The sequence below is a fragment of the Oryctolagus cuniculus genome, chromosome 4 (genome assembly GCF_051225735.1).
Source record: "Oryctolagus cuniculus isolate XC-2025 breed Fujian yellow rabbit chromosome 4, ASM5122573v1, whole genome shotgun sequence".
NCBI lineage: Eukaryota > Metazoa > Chordata > Mammalia > Lagomorpha > Leporidae > Oryctolagus > Oryctolagus cuniculus.
This window is the reverse complement of record NC_142870.1, coordinates 155,651,502-155,674,086: the sequence shown is the minus strand read 5'-3', so window position 1 is coordinate 155,674,086 and position 22,585 is coordinate 155,651,502. Positions and strand designations below refer to the sequence as shown.

Sequence of the window (22,585 nt, the reverse complement as noted above, 5' to 3'; positions counted from 1 at the left end):
TTTAAAAGATCAATTTACTTATTTGAGAGGCAGACAATATAAAAAGAGGGAGACACACAGAGATAAATCTTCTGTCTGCTAGTTCAGTTCATTTCACAAATGGCTACAACATCCAGGCAGAAGCCAGAAGCCAAGAACTCCATCTGTGTCTCCCACATGAGTGGCAGTGAGTCATATTCACTGCCTTCCCAGGAGCATTAGTATTAAGCTGTATTGGAACTGGAGCAGCCAACATAGAAACCAGCATTCTGATACCATATGCCAGCATCACAAGTCTCAGCTTAACCTGCTGTGCCACAACACCAGCCCCTCTGCCAAATTCTTTTAATGAGGCCAACATTACTCTGATATCAAAACCAAAGACAAAAGTACAAAAATGAAACTGTAGCCCAATATCCCTGAAGAACATAGGTGCAAAAATTCTCAACAAATATTAGCAAACTAGTCCAACACTATATCAAAAAGATCATATATTATGATCAAGTGAGATTTATCTCTGCGATGCAAAGATTGTTCAACATTCACAAATCAGTATCATAAATCACATCAACAGAATGAAAACAAAAATCATATAACCATCTCAATAGAAAGTTTAGCAAGAGTAATTAGGGAACAGAAAAAAATACAGGGCAATGAAATTGGAAAGAAGGAAGTCAAAATATCCATGCTTTCAGCTGATGTAATTTTGTACATGGAAAAACCTAAACACTTCAGTAAAAAGCTATTAGAACTGATAAAACAATTCAGTAAAATCACAGGATATAAAAATCAACATACAAAAAACAGTAGTATTTCTATATATCAATAATGATCTTGCTGAAAGTGAAATAAAGAAATCCCATTCACAATAGCTACAAAAAATTTAAAATATTTGGGAGTAAATTTATCTACAGAAGTGAAAGATTTCAACAATTAAAATTATAAAATACTGGTGAAATCCCATTAACAATAGCTACAAGTAATGTAGAATATTTAGGAATAAATTTATCCAAAGTAGAAGATGTCTACAGTGAAAATTATAACACTGATCAAAGAGTATCAAGGACAAGGAAACATGGAAACTTGTTGCTTGTTTGTGAATTGGAAAAATTAGTATCATTAAAATGTACATGCTATCTAAAGCAACCTGCATATTCAATGCAATCCCTATCAAAATACAAATGACATTCTTTACAGAGTTAGACAAAACAACCCTAAAATTCATATGGAATCACAAAAGATGCAGAGTAGTCAAAAAGTCCTGAGCAAATAGATAAAAGCAAGGGGCATTATAGTACTTGATTTCAAAGCATACTTTCAAAAGTTGTAGTAATCAAAATAACATCGCATAAAAACTGGCACACAGATCAATGGGACAGAACAGGGAACCCAGAAGTGAATCCATGCACATACAGCTCACTGATTTTTGACAAAGGTGCCAAGAACATACACTGGGGAAAGGATAGTCTTTTCAACAAATGGTGATGGAAAAAATGGATATACACATTAAGAATGTAATTGAATTCCTACCTCTCACAATATAAAAACATCAGCTAAAGATGGATCAAAGACCTAAACGTAGGAACTGAAACTACGAAATTGCTAGGCAAAAAAAAAAAAACAACACAGTGAAAACACTTCAAGACATTGATGTAGGCAATGATTTCTTGGATAAGATCCCCAAAGCACATTGACCAAGAGCAAAACTAGACAACTGGGATTATACTACATTCGCAAGCTTTTGCATAGCAAAGTAAACAAGCAACAGAGTGGAGAAACATCCAACAGAATGGAAAAAAATATTTGCGAGCCACCTGTCCAATGAAGGATTAACATCCCAAATATATCAGCAATTTAAAAATCTCATCAACAAAAAAGCAACCAATCCAGTTAAGAGATGGGCAAAGGAGGCCAGTGCTGTGCAAGGATGCTGTGGGTTAAGGGTTAAGGGTTAAAGGCCTGCAGTGCGGCCATCCCATATGGGTGGCAGTTCAAGAACCAGCTGCTCTGCTTCTGATCCAGCTTCCTACTACTGTGCCTTGAAAAGTAGGGGAACATGGCCCAAGTCCTTGGGCCCCTGCAGCCAGATGGGAGATCCACAGGGGGCTTCTGGCTCCTGGCTTCAGCCTGGGCAAGCCCTGGTTGTTGTGGCCACATAGAGAGGGACTCAGAGGATGGAAGATCTCTCTCTGTCTCTCCTTCTCTCTCTATTTGTAACTCTGCTTTCAAATAAATAATCTTTAAAAAGAAAAAAAATTGGCTAAGGACCTGAATAGACAGTCCTCAAAAGAAGAAAGTCAAATGGCCAAGAAATACATGAAAAAATACTCAATGTCACTAGCCATCAGGGAAATGCAAATCAAAACCACAATGAGTTGGCAGGTACCAATGCCATCTTACTAGTTAAAGTGATCAGCTTAAGTTCATAATTGATCATAAAGATAGGGTTAAGTGTCAAAGGGATCACATAAATAAGACCAGTGTCCACTAATAATAATTGACAGAATTAAAAAGGAGAGAATGGTCCAACATGGGAAGCGGGATACACAGCAGACTCATAGAATGACAAATGCCATAAACAGCACTCTGGCCTCAGAATCAGTCCTTAAGGCATTTAGATCTGGCTAAAAAGCCCATGAGAGTTCCTCAGGCATGGAAAGCCAAGACACTATGGCAAAAAATGACCTACATGAAAGATCTCTGTGAGAGCTCAGCAGAAAGAACAGGCCATCAAAGAAGGAGGTACCTTTCTCTGAAGGGAGGTGAGAACTTCCACTTTGATTATAGCCTTGTCTAAATAAGGTCGGAGTTTGTGAACTCAAGAGGCTTCCATGGCCTTTGCAGCTCATGACAAGAGCCTCGGGTGATTACTGACATCATAAATAAGAGTGTCAATTATTAAATCAGTAACAGGAGTCGCTGTGCACTTGCTCCCCATGTAGGACCTCTGTCCTTAAAGTGTTGCACTATGCAAATTAACAGTAAAACTAGTCTTCAAACAGTACTTTATACTTTGTGTGTCTGTGTGGGTGCAAACTGCTGAAATATTTACTTTCTATAAAGTTGATCTTCTGTATATAAAGATAATTAAAAATGAATCTTAATGTAGAATGGGATGGGAGAGGAAGTGGGAGATGGGATGGTTGCGGATGGGAGGGTGGTTATGGGGGGAAGAACCTCTGTAATCCAAAAGTTGTACTTTTGAAATTTATATTTATTAAGTAAAAACTTTCTATTAAAAAGAAAACCACAATGAGTTATCACCTCACCCCTATTGGCTATTATCAAAAAAATACAAAGTTAACAAATGCTGGTGAGGATGTAGAGAAAGGGGAACTCTTATACCCAATGAGTGAGGCTATAACTTGGTATAGCCACTATGGAAAACATAATGGTGATTTCTTTTTTTTTTTTTAAAAGATTTTATTTATTTATTTTAAAAGTCAGAGTTACACAGAGAGAGAAGGAAAGGCAGAGAGAAAGAGAGGTCTTCTATCCACTCCCCAATTGCTGCAATGGCCAGAGCTGCGCTGATCCAGAGCCAGGATCCAGGAGTTTCTTCCAGGTCTCCCACAGGGTACAGGGGTCCAAGCACTTGGGCCTTCTTTCACTGCTTTCCCAGGCCACAGCAGAGAGCTGGATGGGAAGTGGAGCAGCCGGGTCTCGAACAGGTGCCCATATGGGATGCTGGCACAGCAGGTGGCAGCTTAACCCACTACACCACAACGCTGGCCCCATGATGATTTCTTAAAAACTAGAAATAGAACTGCCATATGTTGCAGCAATCCCAATACTAGGTATATATCCAAAAGACATGAAATCATTGTATCGAAGAGATACCTGCTCCACGATGTTTATTACACAGAAAGACAAATATCACTATTCTCCCTGATATGTGGGAGTTAACGAAGTATGAACACAGTATATGTGGGAGTTAAAGTATGTGTGAAAGTTAACACACATGAACACAGAATGATTCGAAGTGGCAGGGAAAGGTAGGAGAGAGTTTGGATGAATGAAAACAAGGGAAGCTGTTGCAGTTCACTAGTTCAAATATATTAAATGAGATGCTAATAGTAGGAGAAGCAATATGCTTTTTAAAATTGTGACAAAGACATTAATATAAGATATTAATAATAGGGGAAGCTGGGTGTTGAGTACATAGGAGCTCTGTACAGCTTCACAACTTTTGTTGTAAATGTAAAGCTTTTTTGAAATGGAAAGTATTTTTTAAAAAAAGAGAAGAAAATATTGTGACCACACTAAATTTTTCTAAAAGCCATACATAACTGCATTGTAGGTATGTAAGAGAATAGCCTTATTTTTATGGGATACATGTGAAAAGTGTTAGGGGTAAAATGTGTAACTTCTGCTTTTAACTCTGAAATGGTTCTAAATGGTTCACCAGAGAAAGGGAGAAATACAGAAACAGGAAAAGCAACTGTGGTATTATGTGAACTAATGCTGACCCCAGGTGAAGCATGTCTGGATTTTTTATCACAGAAGTATCAGAACACTTTAGAGGATTTGAAACATCATAAGATAAAGTTAGGGTCAGGGAATGGCATTGTGGCATGAAGGGTGAGGTGCCGCCTGTGACGCCTGCATCCTACATGTGAGCCAGCTGGAGTCCCCAGCTGCTCCGCTTCTGGTCCAGCTCCCTGCTGATGCACTGGGGAGGGCAGCAGAGGACAGCCCAAGTCCTTGGGTCCCTGTGCCCACATGGGAGGCATGGAGGAAACTCCTGCCTCCTGGCTTCAGCCTGACACAGCCCCAGCGGTTTACAGCCAATTGAGGAGTGAACCAGCAGATAGAAGATCTCTGTCTCTGTTTCTCCCCTACCCCTCTCTCTGTAACTCTGCCTTTCAAATAAATGAATTAAAAAAAAAAAAAAGTTGGTTGGAAGGATGCCTTCAACTGTATGTGGCCCTGTGATATGACATTCATCAAGGGGAAATTTCCTCTTCCTCACATGTTCCTGCCCTCCCCACGTGGACCACCAGGTTAAATACAAACCAGGGAGCATAACACACTACCACCAGCATTTCCACACCCATTTTCAACAGCTGGAATAGCCAGGAGGGTGGAAGGGGGCCTACCAGTTGACTACCCAGGTTTACCCTGCTGACCTCTGGTCCGAGCATTGCTGCAGGGTCTGTGATGGTGGACATCACCTCATGGATTAATTCCATTGGAATATCCCCCATGACTCGGGGTTTCTTGGCCTCCTCCAGAACATGAGAGTCATTCATTTTCCTCTTTTCGCCTATGGTAATAAAAATAAAAGGAAAAAAATATGGTTTTAAACACAAAAATGTACAGCACATGCTAATATATCCAACTGCTTTTCTAATAGCATTGGTAAGTATGGAGGTCACCCTCCCTTTACCAAAGTCCTAACAAAAGGAGGGAGGGGGAGGGAGGCGGTCACAATAACTGCCAACCCTAGGCCCATTTTGGATATTTTCTATTTCCTGCGATAATTTTTTACTTTGATATGTGAGTTATTGAGACACATGTTTCTTCCTGACAAACATAATGAAGTGATTCTAGTTATCATTGGTTTTGAATCTCTAATACAGTTCTTTGTAGACAGAGAACATAATCCATATGACACTAAAATGTCAAAACATTTTGAGATTTGCTCAATGCCTATCATAAAAACAGCGCTTATAACTATGCAGGGCAGTGTCTTCTTGGAAAGAATGTGTATTTTGTAATTTTGAGAATTCATGATCTCTATACATCCATTAGCTCAAGCTTGTTATGGCTTCTAGATCCTTACTGATATTTTTGTCTACATGTCTATGCATCTGTGTTATATATGTGTCAGATATTAGAAAAATACTAGTGAATTGCTTTATATTTAATAAATTAAATAGAGAATTAATTTAATTTTCACTTCTAAATGATCCATTTTATTTTTTTAATAAGCTTAACCTTTGATGCCATTTTCCATTAATTGTTTTAAAAAATTTATTTAGCAGCCGGCACTGTGGTATAGCAGGTAAAGCTGCTGTCTGCAGTGCTGGCATCCCATATGGGTGCCAGTTCGCATTCCAGTTGCTCCACTTCTGATCCAGCTCTCTGCTATGGCCTGGGAAAGCAGTAGAAGATGGTCCAAGTCCTTGGGCCCCTGCATGTACGTGGGAGACCCAGGGAAAGCTCCTGTCTCCTGGCTTTGGATTGGCCCAGCTCCGGCCATTGTAGCCATCTGGGAAGTGAACCAGCGGATGGCAGACCTTTCTGTCTCTCCCTCTCTGCCTCCACCTCTCTGTAACTGCCTTTCAAATAAATAAATAAATCTTTCAAATAATAAATAAATCTTTTAAAATTAAATTTTTAAAAAATTTATGTATTTCACTGTTTATTTGAAAGGCAAAAAGAGACTGAGAGAAATCTATCATTTGCTGGTTCACTCCCTTATGCCAACAGCCAGGGCTGTGTCATGCCAAAGCCAGTAACCTGGAACTCAACCTGGGTCTTCCACATGGGTAACAGAGACCTAAGTACTTGAGCGATCAGCCACTGCTTCCCAGGGTGTACATTTGTAGGAAGCTGCACTGGAAAGAGAGTAGAGACTCTAAACAAGGCATTTTGATTTGGGATGTGGGCTTCCAAGAAGTGACTTAACTTCTGGACCGAACACCCACCCCAAAATGATCTGGTTAAGATACATCCCACATCTGGAGTGCATAGCTTTGATACCCACTTTTGGCTCCCAAATCCAGCAGACTGCCAACACAAACCCTGGAGGCAGCAATGACAGCTCAACTATTTGGAATCCTGACAGTCACGTGAAATATCTGAATTGTGTATCTGGGCCCTGGCTTTAGCCAAGCCTGGTCCAGTTATCGTTGGCACTTTAGAAGTGAACTGACATAAGGGAGGGTTCTCTCCTTTCTCTCTCTCTGTCTCCCCCAACACTCTCCCCTTCAGATAAATAAAAAATAAATCTCTAAAACCACTTTAATATAATTTAATTATTAAATAATAATTAAATATATATTTAATATATTCCTCAGGTGTGAATCTCACTGAGCGTATTTCCATAGAAAATAGTATCTTTCGTTAAAAAGGAACCGAGCAACATTCAGAATCTTTTCTATAGAAGATGCTTCCATAAACATTACGTATTACTTGCTAAATGGCTTTTGTTGAGTCTGTATTTTTATATTTTCTCTTGTTGTCAGTTTTGGAGATCAATGAGAGTATTTCCAGACTTTTGAACAATAAATCTTCAAATTCCCTGACTGCCCAGTAATAATGATACAAAGTATTTATTTTGTAATATGTATATGTCATATGCTCCAAGACTGATAGATTGCTAATAGTTCATGATAAGAAACCATCTGACGCTGCATCCTAGCTTCCTGGAAGACTTTCTGCACTGATTAGTGAGATCGCCCTCGGAACAGGAGAAAGAATGTGGCACATGCTAAATATCCTGTGCTTCATATAAGATCCTCTTCTCTCCCTCTTTAACACTTCTTTTATTCCTAAAAGTGTATGAAAAAATACATTCATTAAATAAAAACGTTTTAAAAAATTTGTTCATATACACAAACCAATAGTCCATATTATACTGGATGGTGAAAAGCTGAAAGCATTTCCCCTCAGATCTGGAACAAGATGAACACTTTTACCACTATTCTTCAATAGAGTACTCGAAGTTTCAACAAGAGCAATTAGGGGACCCAGCTCTGTAGCACAGTGAGTAAAGCCACCACCTGCAGTGTTGGCATCCCATATGTGGGTGCCAGTTAGAATCCTGACTGCTCCACTTCAGATCCAGCTCACCACTATGGCCTGGGAAGGTAGTGGAAGATGGCCTAAGTTCTTGGGCCCCTGCACTCGTGTGGGAGACACGGAGGAAGCTCCTGGCTCCTGGCTTTGGCTCGACACCGCTCTGGCCATTGTGGCCATCTAGGGAGTGAACCAGCAGATGGAAGACCTCTCTCTCTCTCTCTGCCTCTCTCACTCTCTAACTCTGCCTTTTTTTTTAAAAATAAATAAAGTATGTCACTGTAAAATTTTTTAAAAATTCAAGAGGTAATTTGATAAAACATGCTTTTATTTACTTCTAATCATTGTTAAGTATATCAGTACTGGGGGGGCTGGTGCTGTGGCGTAGTGCCAACATCCCATATGGGCACTGGTTCCAGTCGCGGCTGCTCCAATTCCAATCCAGCTCTCTGCTATGGCCTGGGAAAGCAGTAGAAGATGGCCCAAGTCCTTTGACTTCTGCACCCACGTGGGAGGCCCAGAAGCAGCTCCTGGCTCTTGGCTTCGGATCAGCTCAGCTCCGGCCATTCATGCCATTCGGGGAGTGAACTAGCGGTTGAAAGATTTTCTCTGTCTGCCTCTACCTCTCCATAACTCTTTCAAATAAATTAATTAAAAAAAAAAAAAAGAGCAATTTGCAGGTGCTATGGCGCAGCGGGTTAAAGCCCTAGCCTGCAGCATCCCATATGAGCGCCAGTTCTAGTCCCGGCTGCTCCTCTTCCGATCCAGCTCTCTACTATGGCCTGGGAAAGCAGTAGAAGATGGCCCAAGTCCTTGGAACCCTGCACCCACGTGGGAGACCCAGCAGAAGCTCCTGGCTCCTGGCTTTGGATTGGTGCAGCTCTGGCCATTGTGGCCATCCAAGGAGTGAACCAGTGGATGGAAGACCTCTCACTCTGTCTCTACCTCTCTCTGTAACTCTGTCTTTCAAATAAATAATAAAAATAAATCTTTAAAAAAAGAGCAATTAGGGAAAAGAAAGAAATAAAGTACATTAAAATTGAAAAAGAGGAAGTCAAATTATCCATGTTTGCAGATGACTCGATGTTGTACATGGAAAAACCTAAACACTCCACCAAAAAAGCTGTTAGAATTGATAAACCAATTCAATAAAGTTGTAGTTTACAAAATAAACACAAAAAAGCAGGTTTTTTTGCATGCTAATGATTAAATCAAGAAAGAAATCCCATTTACAATAGCTATAAAAAATCTAATATTTAGGAATAAATTTAACCAAAGAAGTGAAAGATCGCTGCAATGAAAATTATCAAACATGGATGAAAGAAATCATCAAGGACACAGAAACATGAAAAGCTATTCCTTGCTCATGGTTTGGAAGAATCAATGTCACTAAAATGTCTATACTACCTAAAGCAACACAATCCCTATCCAACTACCATATGTTTTCCCTGATCTGTGGTAACTAATAAAGTACTGAAAATGTAATGAATAGGAATGAAATGGACATTTTGAGATTCAATGATAGTTTATAGCTCTTGTCTCTTCTGTTGAGGAACAGTGCTTTTTCCTCATACTATTTGTTGAACTCTTTGATTTAGTGTAGGGTTAGTCTTAGGATCACTAAGTAAACTGAATGTATATCTCTGTAAAAATTGAGTGGGAATGGGAGAGGGAGGAGAAAGAAGGGTTGGAGCATGGGCGGGAAGAAGGGTGGGGTGGGAAGTCTCACTATGTTCCTAAATCTATATATATGAAATACATGAAACTTATAAACTTAAATAAATTTTTAAAAAAAATTATATAGCAAAATCAAAAAATGCCAATGTCATTCTTTACAGAATTAGAAAAAAGAATCCTAAAATTCGTATGGAATCACTAAAGAGCCCAAATAGCCAAAGTGATCACGAGCCAAAAAAAAAAAAAATCAAGCTGCAGGCTTCACAACACGTGACTTCAAAGCACACTACAGAGCAACAGTAATTAAAAAAGCTTAGTACCAGCATAAAAATCCAGTACATAAAGTCAATGGAACAGAATAGAAAGCCCAGAAATTAATCCATGTACAAACAGCCAACTGACTTTTGAAAACAGTGTTCAGACCATACAGTGGAGTAAGGCTAGTATCTTCAGCAAATGGGACTGGCAAAGCTGGATGTATACATGTAGAAGAATGAAATTAGATCCACACCTTTCACCATACACAAATATCAACTCAAGACAGATCAAAGACCTAAGTTTAATACCTGAGACCATGAAGTTGCTAAAAGAAAATGCAGGGAAAACACTCCAAGACATCAGTGTAGGAGACAACTTCTAGGACAAGACCCTCAAAGCACAGGCAACAAAAGTAAAACTAGGCCGGCACCGCGGCTCACTAGGCTAATCCTCCGCCTTGCGGCGCCGGCACACCGGGTTCTAGTCCCGGTCGGGGCGCCGGATTCTGTCCCGGTTGCCCCTCTTCCAGGCCAGCCCTCTGCTGTGGCCAGGGAGTGCAGTGGAGGATGGCCCAGGTGCTTGGGCCCTGCACCCCATGGGAGACCAGGAGAAGCACCTGGCTCCTGGCTCCTGCCATTGGATCAGCGCGGTGCGCCGGCTGCGGCGCGCCGGCCGCAGCGGCCATTGGAGGGTGAACCAACGGCAAAGGAAGACCTTTCTCTCTGTCTCTCTCTCTCACTGTCCACTCTGCCTGTCAAAAAAAAAAAAAAAAAAGTAAAACTAAACTCAGAAGTTTTTGCACAGCAAAGGAAACGATCAATGGAAGAGACATCTAACAGAATGGGGAAAAAAAATTACAAGCTACCTAACCAACAAAAGATTAATATCCCAAGTACATCAGCAACTTAAAAACTCAACAACAAAAAACAACCAATCCAGTTGAGAAATGGACAAAAGACCCCATAAACAGTTCTAATATAAGAAATACAAATGGCCAATAAATATATGAAAAAATGCTCAAAAATCACTAGCCATCAGGGAAATACAAATCAAAACCACAATGAGGTATTACCTTGCCCCTGTCAGAAAGGCTAAAATACAAAACACAGATTAACAAATGTTGGCAAGGATGTGGAGAAAGGGAAACACATATACATTGTTGGTGGGAATGTAATTAATATAGTCACTGTGAAAAACAGTGTGGAGATTTCTTTAAAAACTAGAAACAGACTTGCCATATGATCCAGCAGTCCCACTACTAGGTATATAGCCAGCAGACTTGAACAGAATGAATGAAAGAAATACCTGTACCACCACATTTATAGCAACACTATTCACAATAGTCAAATTTGAATTCAACCAAGAAGTCCACCATCAGATGAGTGTATAAAGAAAAATTTGGCATATATACACAAAGGAATATTATTCAACTACAAAAAATAAGAAAATTCTACCATTTGCAGCCAAATGGACACAACTGGAGGACACCATGTTGAGAGAAGTAAGTCAGACACAGACAAATACTGCTTGTGGAAGCTAAAATTAAAAAAAAAAAAAAAAAAAGGAAGAAAGAAATACCTGTGTGTATCAGTATTCCTGCAAACATAGTTTGGTGGAACTTTATTTTATACCTTTGTCAAACCAATAGTTAAGAATGTTATACTACTACAGCTTTAAGGATCTGTGATGACTTTAAGATTTACTGTATATGGGTGAAATGGTCATTTTTCCATTCAGCTACTGTTTATAGCTATTGTCTATATTCCCACTAAACTATAGTCTTTTTTCTTGTTAAACTTATTTGATGAGGCATTAAGCCTTTTTACTGCAGTATAAATTTAAAATGTTATCTTCAAAGAAAGAAAGAAAGAAAGGGAGAAAGGAAGGGAGAAAAGGGGACCAGCACTGTGGCGTAGCAGGTTAAGCCACCACCTGCAGCATGGACATCCCATATGGGGGCCCCAGCAGCTCCACTTCCAATCCAGCTCCCTGCTAATGCGCCTGGGAAAGCAGAGGAAAATGGTCCAAGTACTCAGGCCTCTGCACCCACATGGGAGACCCCAAAGAAGCTCCTGGCCCTGGCTTCAGATTGGCCCAGCTCCAGCCACTGCTGCCATTTGAAACGTGAACCAACAGATGGAAGATCTCTCTCTCTCTCCTTCCCTCCCTCTCTAACTCTGCCTTTCAAACAAATAAATAAATCAAAAAAAAAAAAAAAAGAAAGAAAGAAAGAAAGAAAAGAAAAAGAAAGAGGGTAGGAGAAAGGGGGATGGAGAGAATAGCATTATTTTCTTATAATTCTATCTACAAATCATATTAAATCTGTAAAAACTAATCAAAAACAAAAATAGCTAAAAATTTGAAAAGGAAAAAAAAAAAGAAGAGGAAGAGAGAAGGGAGCTACGTGTTTCCTGTTTCTCACTTTGTGATGCCCTCCACCATGCAGGTGCAGCAAGAAGGCCAGCACCAGATGCTGTCTCCATACCTTTGGACATCTCAGTCTCCAGCATCAGGGGCTAAATAGAACTCTATTCTTTATAAATAACCCATTCTTTTTATTCAGTTATAATAACAGAAAATGAAGGAAGACATCCTCTCTATTATAAGTAGCCACACAATCTACTTTGGAAAATAAAATGTATGCAGATATGAAAAATAATTTGATCAGAATTAAGATTTGTTTGATATTAAGCCTGTTTGATATAAGCCTTACAACTGTGAAGTGCTTCTAGGATTGAGAGATGTTTTTGCCTGTGTGGTAGATTACACTGAAGACCAATTTCTTTGGCCTCATGATATCCACACTCTTTGCCATGTGACTTTCTAGTGATTTTTCCTGAAGCAAAAGGAATAAACTACATTTCTCAATTTCTCTAACCCAAGACTCAGTTTGACCATGTGACTCACTTTGGATGATGAAACAAGGTAGAAGTGATGGTTTACCAGTCCTAAGTCCAGGCTGTAAGACACTATACATTTCTACTTGCTCTCTGGTGCTTCCCTCATCATTATAAGAATGACATATGGGGTCGGCACTGTGGCAAAGAAGATAAAGCTGCCGCCTGCATTGCCAGCATCCCATGTGGGTGCCAGTTCAAGTCCCAGCTGCGCCATTTCCGACTCAGCTCTCTGCTATGGCCTTGACAAGCAGTGGAAGATGGCCCAAGTCCTTGGGCTCCTGAACCTACATGGGCGACCTGGAGGAAGCTCCTGGTTCCTGGCTTCAGATGGGTGCAGCTCCAGCTGCTTTGGCCATTTAGGAAATGAACCAGCAGATGGAAGACCCCCTCCTCTCTGCCTCTTCCTCTCTGTGACTCTGCCTTTCAAATAAATTAGTAAATCTTAAAAAAAAAAAAAAAAAAAAAGAATGACATATTTTGGGTAGCCCAATGGCCCCAGGAGGATGGTGAGAAATACGTGGAGCAGAGTTGCTTTAGTTTAAGCCCAGGACAGAGGCTCCATTCAATGGGTAGACTCACAAGCAAGCCCAGCCAAGATTGAGTGAGACTAGCTGAGATCAGCCAACTATCAGTCAACACAACAAATGGGTGGGCTATGATAAGTTATGATAGTTTTAAGACATCTGTTAAAATGCCCAGATCCCACATCAAAGTGCCTGAGTTCAATACTCGCCTCCAACTCCTGACTCCAGCTTCCTGCCAATGCCACTCTTGGAGGAAACAGTGATGGCTCATGTAATTGGGTTCCTGCCAACCAATACAGGAGACCTACACAGCACTCCCAGCCCCTGGTTTCAGCCTGACCCGAATGAGCCCCAGTCATTGAAGATATCTACAGAGTAACCAGTAGATCGAAGTTCTCTATCTTCCCTCCCTCTCTTAATGCCTCTCAAACCCTGGACATGCACAATCTGCAATTGGTCTAAGTCTTCAGTTGCTCCCTCCTCAATAATGGAGCTCCTAGGGCAAGTCAGAGTCCTCTCTGGTCTCCTTATACAAGCTTACCTGGGTTTGCCTCTAGCCCAGAAGCAGCTTTGCAGGCAGGACTGCTACTCCCTCCATTCGGCTGCTCAAGGGAAGATGAATTTGAATTGTAGGAAACTGTCCTGGCCACAGGAGGCGGATTGATAACTGACCCAAGAGAAAGAAAAGAAGGTATTAGATAATTTCTTTCTTAGGTACAAGGAACCAAGAGCACATGAGACCATCCTATTCCTGTCCCAAAACCACAAAGAAGTCATCTTTAAAATAAAAGTCACAGGGCTGGGGCCAGAGTTCTGGCATAATTGGTTGAGCTGCGTCTGCATCCCCTATGGGTGCTGGTTGGAGTCTCAGCTGTTCCACTTCTGATCCGGCTCCCTACTGATGCACCTGAGAAAGCACCGGAAAATTTCCCAAGTGCTGGGCCCCTGCACCCACGTGGGAGGCTGGGATGAAGCTCCTAGCTCCTAACTTTGACCTAGCCCAGCTCTGGCCATTGTGGCCATTTGGGGAGTTAATCAGTGGATGGAAGACTTCGCTCTTCCTATCTTTCCTTCTCTCTCTATAATTTATTTCAAATAAATAAAATAAATCTTTTTTTAAAAAGTACAGTGCATCAAGATAATAAAGACAGTAATGGATCATAACTCATTGTATAAAATAAGGATACTGAGTCTGTATTGATAACAAATAAATAACAAACAAAAAAGGAGAAGGCAAAGCTCTTTCTTACAGATGCCAACAAACAAGTAAGGAAAAAAATGGTGGAAAGTAGTTTAAAAAAAATCACCAATGAGTTGGCACTGTGGTGCAGTGGATTAAGCCACTACCTGCAATGCTTGCATACCACATGAGCACTGCTTTGAGTCCTGGCTGCTCCATTTCCACTCTATTTCACTGCTAATGTACCTAGGAAAAGTAGTGGAAGATGGCCAAGTGTTGGGCTCCTGCCATCCATGTGGGAGACCTGGATGGAGTTCCAGCTTCCTAGCTTTGACCTAGTCCAGTCCCAGTCACTGCAGTCATTTGAGGACGGAAGATCTGTCTCCCTGTCCCCGTCTCTGTTTCTCCCTCTCTGTATATAACTCTGCCTTTCAAATAAAGAAATCTTCTTTAAAAATCACCACTTGGAGCCAGCATTGAGGCATAGCAGGCAAAGCCACCACCTGTGACACTCCAGTTCATGTCCTGGCTGTTTCACTTCCAATCCAGCCCCTGCTAATGGCCTCAGCAAAGCAGAGGAAGATGGCCCATATACTTGGGCCCCTGCCACCCGTGTGGGAGACCCAGATGAAGTTCCTGGTTCCTGACTTCAGCCTAGTTCAGCCCTGGCTATTGCGGCCATCTGGGGAGTGAATCGGAGTATGGAAGACCTCTGTGTCTCTGTCTCTCCCCTCTCTGTAATCACCACTTGCCAATCATCATTTAGTAACTGATTCAGAGAGATTCATGCATGTAAGCTAACCCTTCTGAGTATAATTTTTTACAAAGACAGGATATTTGCATAGTCACAAACACACTTTCTTTTCTTTTTTTTTTTTTTTTTTTGACAGGCAGAGTGGACAGTGAGAGAGACAGAAAGAAAGGTCTTCCTTTGCCGTTGGTTCACCCTCCAATGGCCGCCGCGGCCGGCGCGCTGCGGCCGGCGCACCGCGGCCGGCGCACCGCGCTGATCCGATGGCAGGAGCCAGGAGCCAGGTGCTTCTCCTGGTCTCCCATGGGGTGCAGGGCCCAAGCACTTGGGCCATCCTCCACTGCACTCCCGGGCCATAGCAGAGAGCTGGCCTGGAAGAGGGGCAACCAGGACAGAATCCGGCACCCCGACCGGGACTAGAACCCGGTGTGCCAGCGCCGCAAAGCGGAGGATTAGCCTAGTGAGCCGCGGCGCCGGCCGACAAACACACTTTCTGATTACAACCAAAAAAGTGAAGAAAACTGGTGAATATTACCTTAACCAAATGATTAAACTCCATAACAACAACAATGGGACAGCCCAATATCACATGCCTCTAAACCACGTTAATAAACCAGAGGCAAAAACAGAGAACAGTCTACAGATTATACAACAATACTCTATCAAGGTTAAATTTTCCGAAGTTTCTCAGCTGTCACAGTTCAGTCTCCAGAGGACATTCCCAGCAGGCAAGAAAGGGATGGCACAAGCGATCCAAGTGACAGAGACACAACCCACAACACTTCTAACTGAATAGCAGTTGGTGTGTAAAGAAAATAGGAATATATGCAGGTGCTTCCAAAAATTCATGGAAAATGAAATTAAAAGAGAAGTTTATTTTGGGTGCCAAAAAACAATCTAAAATCCATGCAACAAACGTGGAAATCTTTACTTAATATATGCTAAATTGATCCTCTGTATATAAAGATAATTGAAAATTAATCTTGGTGTGAAGGGAAGGGGAGAGGGAGTGGAGAGGGGAGTGTTGTGGGTGGGAGGGAAGGTATGGGGGGAGGAAGCTATTGTAATCCATAAGCTGTACTTTGGAAATTTATGTTCATTAAATACAAAAAAAAAAAAAACAAAAAAACAATGTAAAAAAAATCCATGCAACAATGTAAGCATATATCATTAAAAAATGCACAGATCTCAAAGCTTTTTGGCACAAGATAAATGACCTTTTAACTACATTTTTCCACACACTTTCTGAAATCCCCCTATGCTAAAGTGGCAGTCTGTTGGGTGTTTTTTCCAGCATCCAGGCCTGCAGCACTTCAAAGTACCCTGAAGTGATTCTGAGCAAAGCAGCAGCTGTGCTGATTCAGAAACCGTGTTAGCACCTTGCACAACTTCAGAGCAATCATTATGAACGTCATTTACCCCAGTGGTATCACAACGCAGACATGCCAATTAAGGAGATGATCTCACTCTCCCCCCCTCCCCCCCGGGGGAACACACGGCAATTACAGCAGAAGAAGAGATGGCAGCTTACTTCTGACAGCTTCAGGTACAATCAAGCTTAACTGGGGAGTACTTGAGCTACAGAAATAAACACGCAATCCCCATAGGGTCAGAGACAACCTCTGCCTTTTCCATCCTGTACTATAACAGATAACAGTATGGCCAGAAATTGAGCGGACTGCCAGGATTTTGAGCAGGCCAGGGTCCAGGGGAGTTTTCACACACACACAGCAATCCTCTCCAGATACCCTTAACAAGGGAACAAAGTTGATCTTGCTGAAGAGCATTGGTGTCCCCCTGGGAAGGAAACTGTGTTCTTCATTCATTCCTTCCACAAGTACACACTGCACATTGGCAATGCACTCTGAGACAACGTAGCAAACTCTGGCTGTCAATGGAGAAGAGAAGCTGCAAATTAGACCAACCTGGATGTACAACCCAACTCCATCACTTTCAAGCTTGTCCTTGGACAACTTGTTGCTCCTCTCTGAGACTATTTCCTCAACCATGTAAGGGGGATGTAATTGCAAATTCCTAGTTTGTGAGAAGGCTTAAAAATATGAATTAGGGGGGCCGGCGCTGTGGTGTAGTGGGTAAGGCCACCGCCTGCAGTGCTGGCGTCCCATATGGGCACCTGTTTGAGTCCCGGCTGCTCCACTTCCAATCCAGCTCTCTGCTGTGGCCTGGGAAAGCAGTAGAAGATGGCCCAAGTGCTTGGGCCCTGCACCCCCGTGGGGGACCCAGAAGAAACTCCTGGCTCCTGGCTTCGAATTGGTGCAGCTCCAGCCATCGTGGCTAATCGAGGAATGAACCAGCAGATGGAAGACTCTCTTTCTCTCTCTCTCTCTCTTGCCTCTCTGTAACTCTGCCTTTCAAATAAATTTAAGCAAATCTTTAATAAAAATATGAAGCAAACTTCATAGAAAAGCATTTAATGAAAGTATCAATTATTACTATTACTGTGGCAAAACTGAGTCTCTGATCATCAAGGAGTTGCATTCATAGAAGAGAAAACATGTGGAGATAGGGTGGTGTTTTGCACAGCAGTTAAGTTGCTGCTTGGGACATGAGCATTCCATATCAGAGTCCTTGGGTTAAGTCCTGGCCCTGCTTCCAATTCCAGCTTCCTGCTAATGCGCACCCTGGAAGGCAGCAGGTGTTGGCTCAAATACTTAGGTACCTGGCAGCCATGTGGGGGACTCGGATTGAGTTCCAGGATCCTGAATTCAGCTCTGGCCCATAACTGGCTGTTGTGGGCATTTGGGGGAGTAAACTAATGAATGAAAGATATCTCTCCCTCTTACTCTCTCTGCCTTTCCAAAAAATCAAATAAATAATTTGTTTCTAAAAAATCGAAAAGCTATGCAGAAAAAACGGGGCTAGGATAACAGGAGGTAAGTTATCATATGCCACAACAGTTCTCAAATGCTACTGCACATTACAGTCACCTGAGGAGCTTGTAAAAGTCCCAATGCACCCTCAGCCAACTACACTCTCTCAGGATGGCCCTTAGAAAAATCAGTATATTTCAAATCTCCATGGATGACCCCACTGCGCAGCCATGTTTGAGAACCAAGGAGAGAACGTATCCAAGGTTTTGTGAAGGCTTGAAAGAAAGGAGATCCAGTTCTTGCTGAGGGGAATGGGAGACATTAGGAAAGGGTTTGCCAGAGAGATGACATTTGAAAGTTGGGTAAGACAAAGACAAAGACAAAATGAATAGCACAGGTACAGAGAGAACAACGCAGAGGATGTGTCCAGTGACCACAGAAATATATCCAGTAAATGCTGATCACTTAAGTGTGCAGGGAGGATGTAATAGGCTCAGCTAGGTCTCAAAGCACCACAGGATTTGGACCAGAGAAACATGGAGTTATGACCTAAAGTAAAAATGGACACAGAGACGTTTTTGACATATTTTGGTACAAGAGTTAAATCAAAAAGGGTTTGATCCAAATAAAATATCATTCCCTATGTGCTCTGCTTTGTAGACATTTAATCATATTTATACCCAAAACATGAGCTCCAAATAAAATTTTTTAAATCTTCTCAAATACATTATGCTAAATGAAAACCATCCTATTCAAAAAGTACATATGATGCAATTCGTAGGATACACTGGAAAAGGTAAAATCTACACAAAGATTAGTGGTTACCAAGGCTAGAGATAGGACAAAGAATAGACTACCAATGGGTACAAGGGAATTTGTTTGCAGTTTATTCTGATAATTATTGCATTATCAAAAATATTTGTCAAAACTCACAGTACATTAAAAAATGGGGGGAATTTAACCCCAATTTTTTAAAAGCCAAAATAAAATGAACTTTGCTAGAGGCAATATTCACAAGCCCCCATATTACACATGGAACTGGCGCTCTACCAAAAGCTACTGATTTCAAAACTGAGAATTTGTCTTTCCCCCTAGCCAGATATGAATTGTTGTTTTGGTATTTCCTGTCAACCTTCTCTGCTGAGTCTTCCTACTATCAAAGGCAGCAATTCAGATCCTCTTTCTAAAGTTACTGTTACTCCAGAAGACATCTGTTTTTTTTATAAAATGCCTACTAATGTCATGAGCTGATTCAGGACAATAATGGATGCTCTGACCCAGCAGGAAGTACTTCACAGCCTGAGATGTGGGACTGCCTTCCTCCCATTCTCCCAGGACTCCCTCTGCTCCCATTACTCTTGGTAGTAACTTCATGTACAAAACAAACATCACAGGTTAGAGGCCAGACTGTTACTTGATTCCTGGGCATGTTTAGCCATTAACTGAGACTATCAGTGACTTTGAAAAGAGCCAGCATTGACTACAGAGCTGAGCTGCCTGGGACTTTATACCACCCATTAAATTGTAATGTGAAAGCTAAACAAATACTATAGTTTTGTTGTTTTAACCATTTGGTCTGCACCTATACTCACTAATACAGACATAACTCAGATTTTGGTCTGCACCTGTTTTCTCCTCATTAATAGAACTGCAGATGGGTGATATGCAAAAGTGTTTGCTTTTTGCTGGAGATAGTCTTAAATTTCCTGGTGAAAAATAAAAATACCTGCAGAGCAAGCTACACCTACACTTCATGTTGGTTTTCCTGGTTATTCTATGATTTATATAAAAAGAAATTTACCTGTTTGGATTCCTAGTTGGCTGATTCTGGAAGAGGCTGAGAGAAAATCCTGATCCCAGATGGGAGAGTTTTGACTATAAACTTCTTCTTCTAACATGGATAGAAATCTAGACATAATAATAAAAACAATAGTAAGATTTAAAAAGAAAAAATGAAAATATTAGTAGAGGGACAAAAGCACTAATCATCTATGGCTATCACCTTCAAATCAAATATGCTAGAAAATTATTAACTTAAATGACTCAGTTGGGCAGCCCTAGGATATAGAAATACAGAAATCCATTTCTATAAATGTATCCTCTTTTGACCCTGCAAAACTGGAACATCTTACTGAATCCTCATGTCAACCCTAAGAGTTACATTAATTTATTTTAATTTATTACACACATATATAGTTCTTAGTATTGATAGACAATGTTGTAAGTGGTTGATATATTTCAACTTACCTGATCTTTATAATGACCCTATAAGAGAGGAACATTACTATCCCCTTTTATACAGATGAAAAACCTAAGACAAAGAGAGGTTAAATAACTGGTTCAAATTCCCCATCGAGTTAATGGTAGAGTCAGAACTGGATCCAGTTATTAAACAATATGTTAACTTCCCCCATCACGTTATAAACCAAATGGATCTCAGGTTTTGGGAGCCCACAGAAATCACTGAGGGAGAACTTGTTAGAAATCCAGATATTCACAGCCCACCTAGGCTTACTGATTGTCTTTCAATGGAGAAAAACAGAAATATCTAAAGCACTGAAAGACTACTTTTAGTAGAGCAGAAAGGCTATAGGTGGTACTTTTCTTCACTCTTTCTCTGTGAAGCCAATTTTCATCAACATGCACATTTATTATTTTTATAACAAAGTATGAAACTTAAAAAAATCTTATAAATAGGCAGGAGGAGGAAAAACACAAATTAGAGGCAAGTGGAAGACAAGGCAGTGTGAGAAGATTGGGATGGAAGTCCTGAGAACACATCTGGGAAGCAGAAACTACTGGGCAGTGGGAAGCTGGTTCAAGCTCTCTCTGACAGTGGTACCCTGGACTCAAACAGCACCTCCGACTTCAGTATGTGTGACTCTGCTGCCAAAACTCTAGGTACAAATCCCCAACCGCCTCAAATGTTGTCGTATTCAGTGAAAAGGGATTTAAAAGGAGAAGTGGGTGGTAGTTTTACCCTACCATTAGTAACAGAGAAGAAAAGAAAGCAGTGTTAATTTTTTAGCTCAACAGCATAAGCATGCCAGAACTATGGGCTGAAGGAACAAAACACACTATAATTAGCAAATATCTACAAAAACCAAAATGAATTTTCCATGAAAAAAATTGTAACTTTGCAAAACCATTAGAATTTCTCTGTAAGCACCGTAACAGGTGTGTGTGCTGGGGGGCAGGGAGTGGGGTCCTCTGCCCCTTGGTCCTTGGCTTAGAGACAGAATAGCAACTATCATCTGAAAACATACAACACTGCTTATATGGCAAGTGCAGTAGAAAGATAAATATGAAAACTGGCTTAATCTCTAAAGAGAAGAGCTTAGATAAGTCAAAAGGATGCCACTGAAATACATGAGCATGCCCAGAATTCATAACCCATTTTAGGGTTCAAACTAAAGCTACAATGCTTTGGAATCCTCCTCTCAGAGGACATTAAAATGTCCACATCATGCCTCAGTCTTGTGAGCTGGTTCTCTAAAGAAAAATTTGACAATCAGGATGCTAGGATATGTAGGCAAAAAATGGGTGTTCAGCTGAAGCTCATTCAACTTATCCATGCTATCCTGTACCTAAACTTTAGGATTTGGGTTAAACGGCCCAGTGATTTTCAATCACTATCAGAAAACTATTTTTGTTACTGTTGTTGTCTTGGCCTAACTTCTTATGAATTAAAACCAGTTTTTGTAAGGCAGGAGTGGGTAATGCAAAAGCATATCTTATAGACAGACAGAGATTTCCAGACCCAGGTCACGCAGGGCCTGCACTACGCCCTTCATAAGCAGGAAGCAGCTATAGAAGACATGATGATTTGACACCCTTCAACATCCCTTAAGATTAAGAGAATGGAGTCTCTAAAAGGGGAATGTTGTAGGCAGGCATACAGGATAAAACTGATCAGGTTTGTGAGCTGCAAGACCATGCCTTCACCATGCCTCCTGTGTGACCTCATGCCCCTACCTGGCCACACCTGTGTGCCCACCAGCCAATACGGTTAATTAACCATTCCCCTTTGGAAGTGGAGTAAAGGCCTGGAACACGATGGGCCCATCCTCTTTTTTGGCCTCTTTCCCTTTTGCCCTGGGCCTGCTTGCTGTCCCTGCACCTGCTTACTGTCCCGGCGCCTTCGTGCCTTTGGGGCAAGTGGCCTTCAAGCCACCTGCCCCATGATTCCTGGCCTGCATGCTCCTCCACGTGGCTGGCTCCTGGTACTCAGTATGAATCCAGATTTCCCTTTCTTTCTTAGATAGGGCCCTCACTCTCCTATGCATTTCTCACTGAATAAAAAGCTTAAAACTTAAAGTATATCTTTTTTTTTTTTTTTTTTTTGACAGGCAGAGTGGACAGTGAGAGAGAGAGACAGAGAGAGAAAGGTCTTCCTTTGCCATTGGTTCACCCTCCAATGGCCGCCGCTGCAGCCGGCGCACCGCGCTGATCCGATGGCAGGAGCCAGGAGCCAGGAGCCAGGTGCTTTTCCTGGTCTCCCATGGGGTGCAGGGCCCAAGCACCTGGGCCATCCTCCACTGCACTCCCTGGCCATAGCAGAGAGCTGGCCTGGAAGAGGGGCAACCGGGACAGAATCCGGCACCCCGACCGGGACTAGAACCCGGTGTGCTGGCGCCGCAAGGTGGAGGATTAGCCTACTGAGCCACGGCGCCGGCTCTTAAAGTATATCTTAATAATAAAAATCTAGTTTCTCAACTAAAAAATACTTCATCAGTCCT

At 41.5% G+C, this 22,585-nt stretch overlaps 1 protein-coding gene across 2 annotated transcripts in view; it reads right to left on the bottom strand.

The window, feature by feature from the left end:
* KAT2B (lysine acetyltransferase 2B) overlaps nt 1-22,585 on the bottom strand; it is a 124,548-nt gene that overhangs the window by 33,412 nt on the left and 68,551 nt on the right. For both annotated transcript variants that reach the window (XR_016232845.1, XM_051858848.3), the window contains exons 7-9: nt 19,648-19,754; nt 13,626-13,751; nt 5,109-5,245 (exon numbers count right to left, since the gene is read on the bottom strand). Coding sequence is in view for 1 of the 2 variants with exons in the window: in XM_051858848.3 (XP_051714808.2) it covers nt 5,109-5,245; nt 13,626-13,751; nt 19,648-19,754 (370 nt within the window). In the remaining variant the exon portion in view is untranslated. The remainder of the gene's footprint in view (nt 1-5,108; nt 5,246-13,625; nt 13,752-19,647; nt 19,755-22,585) is intronic.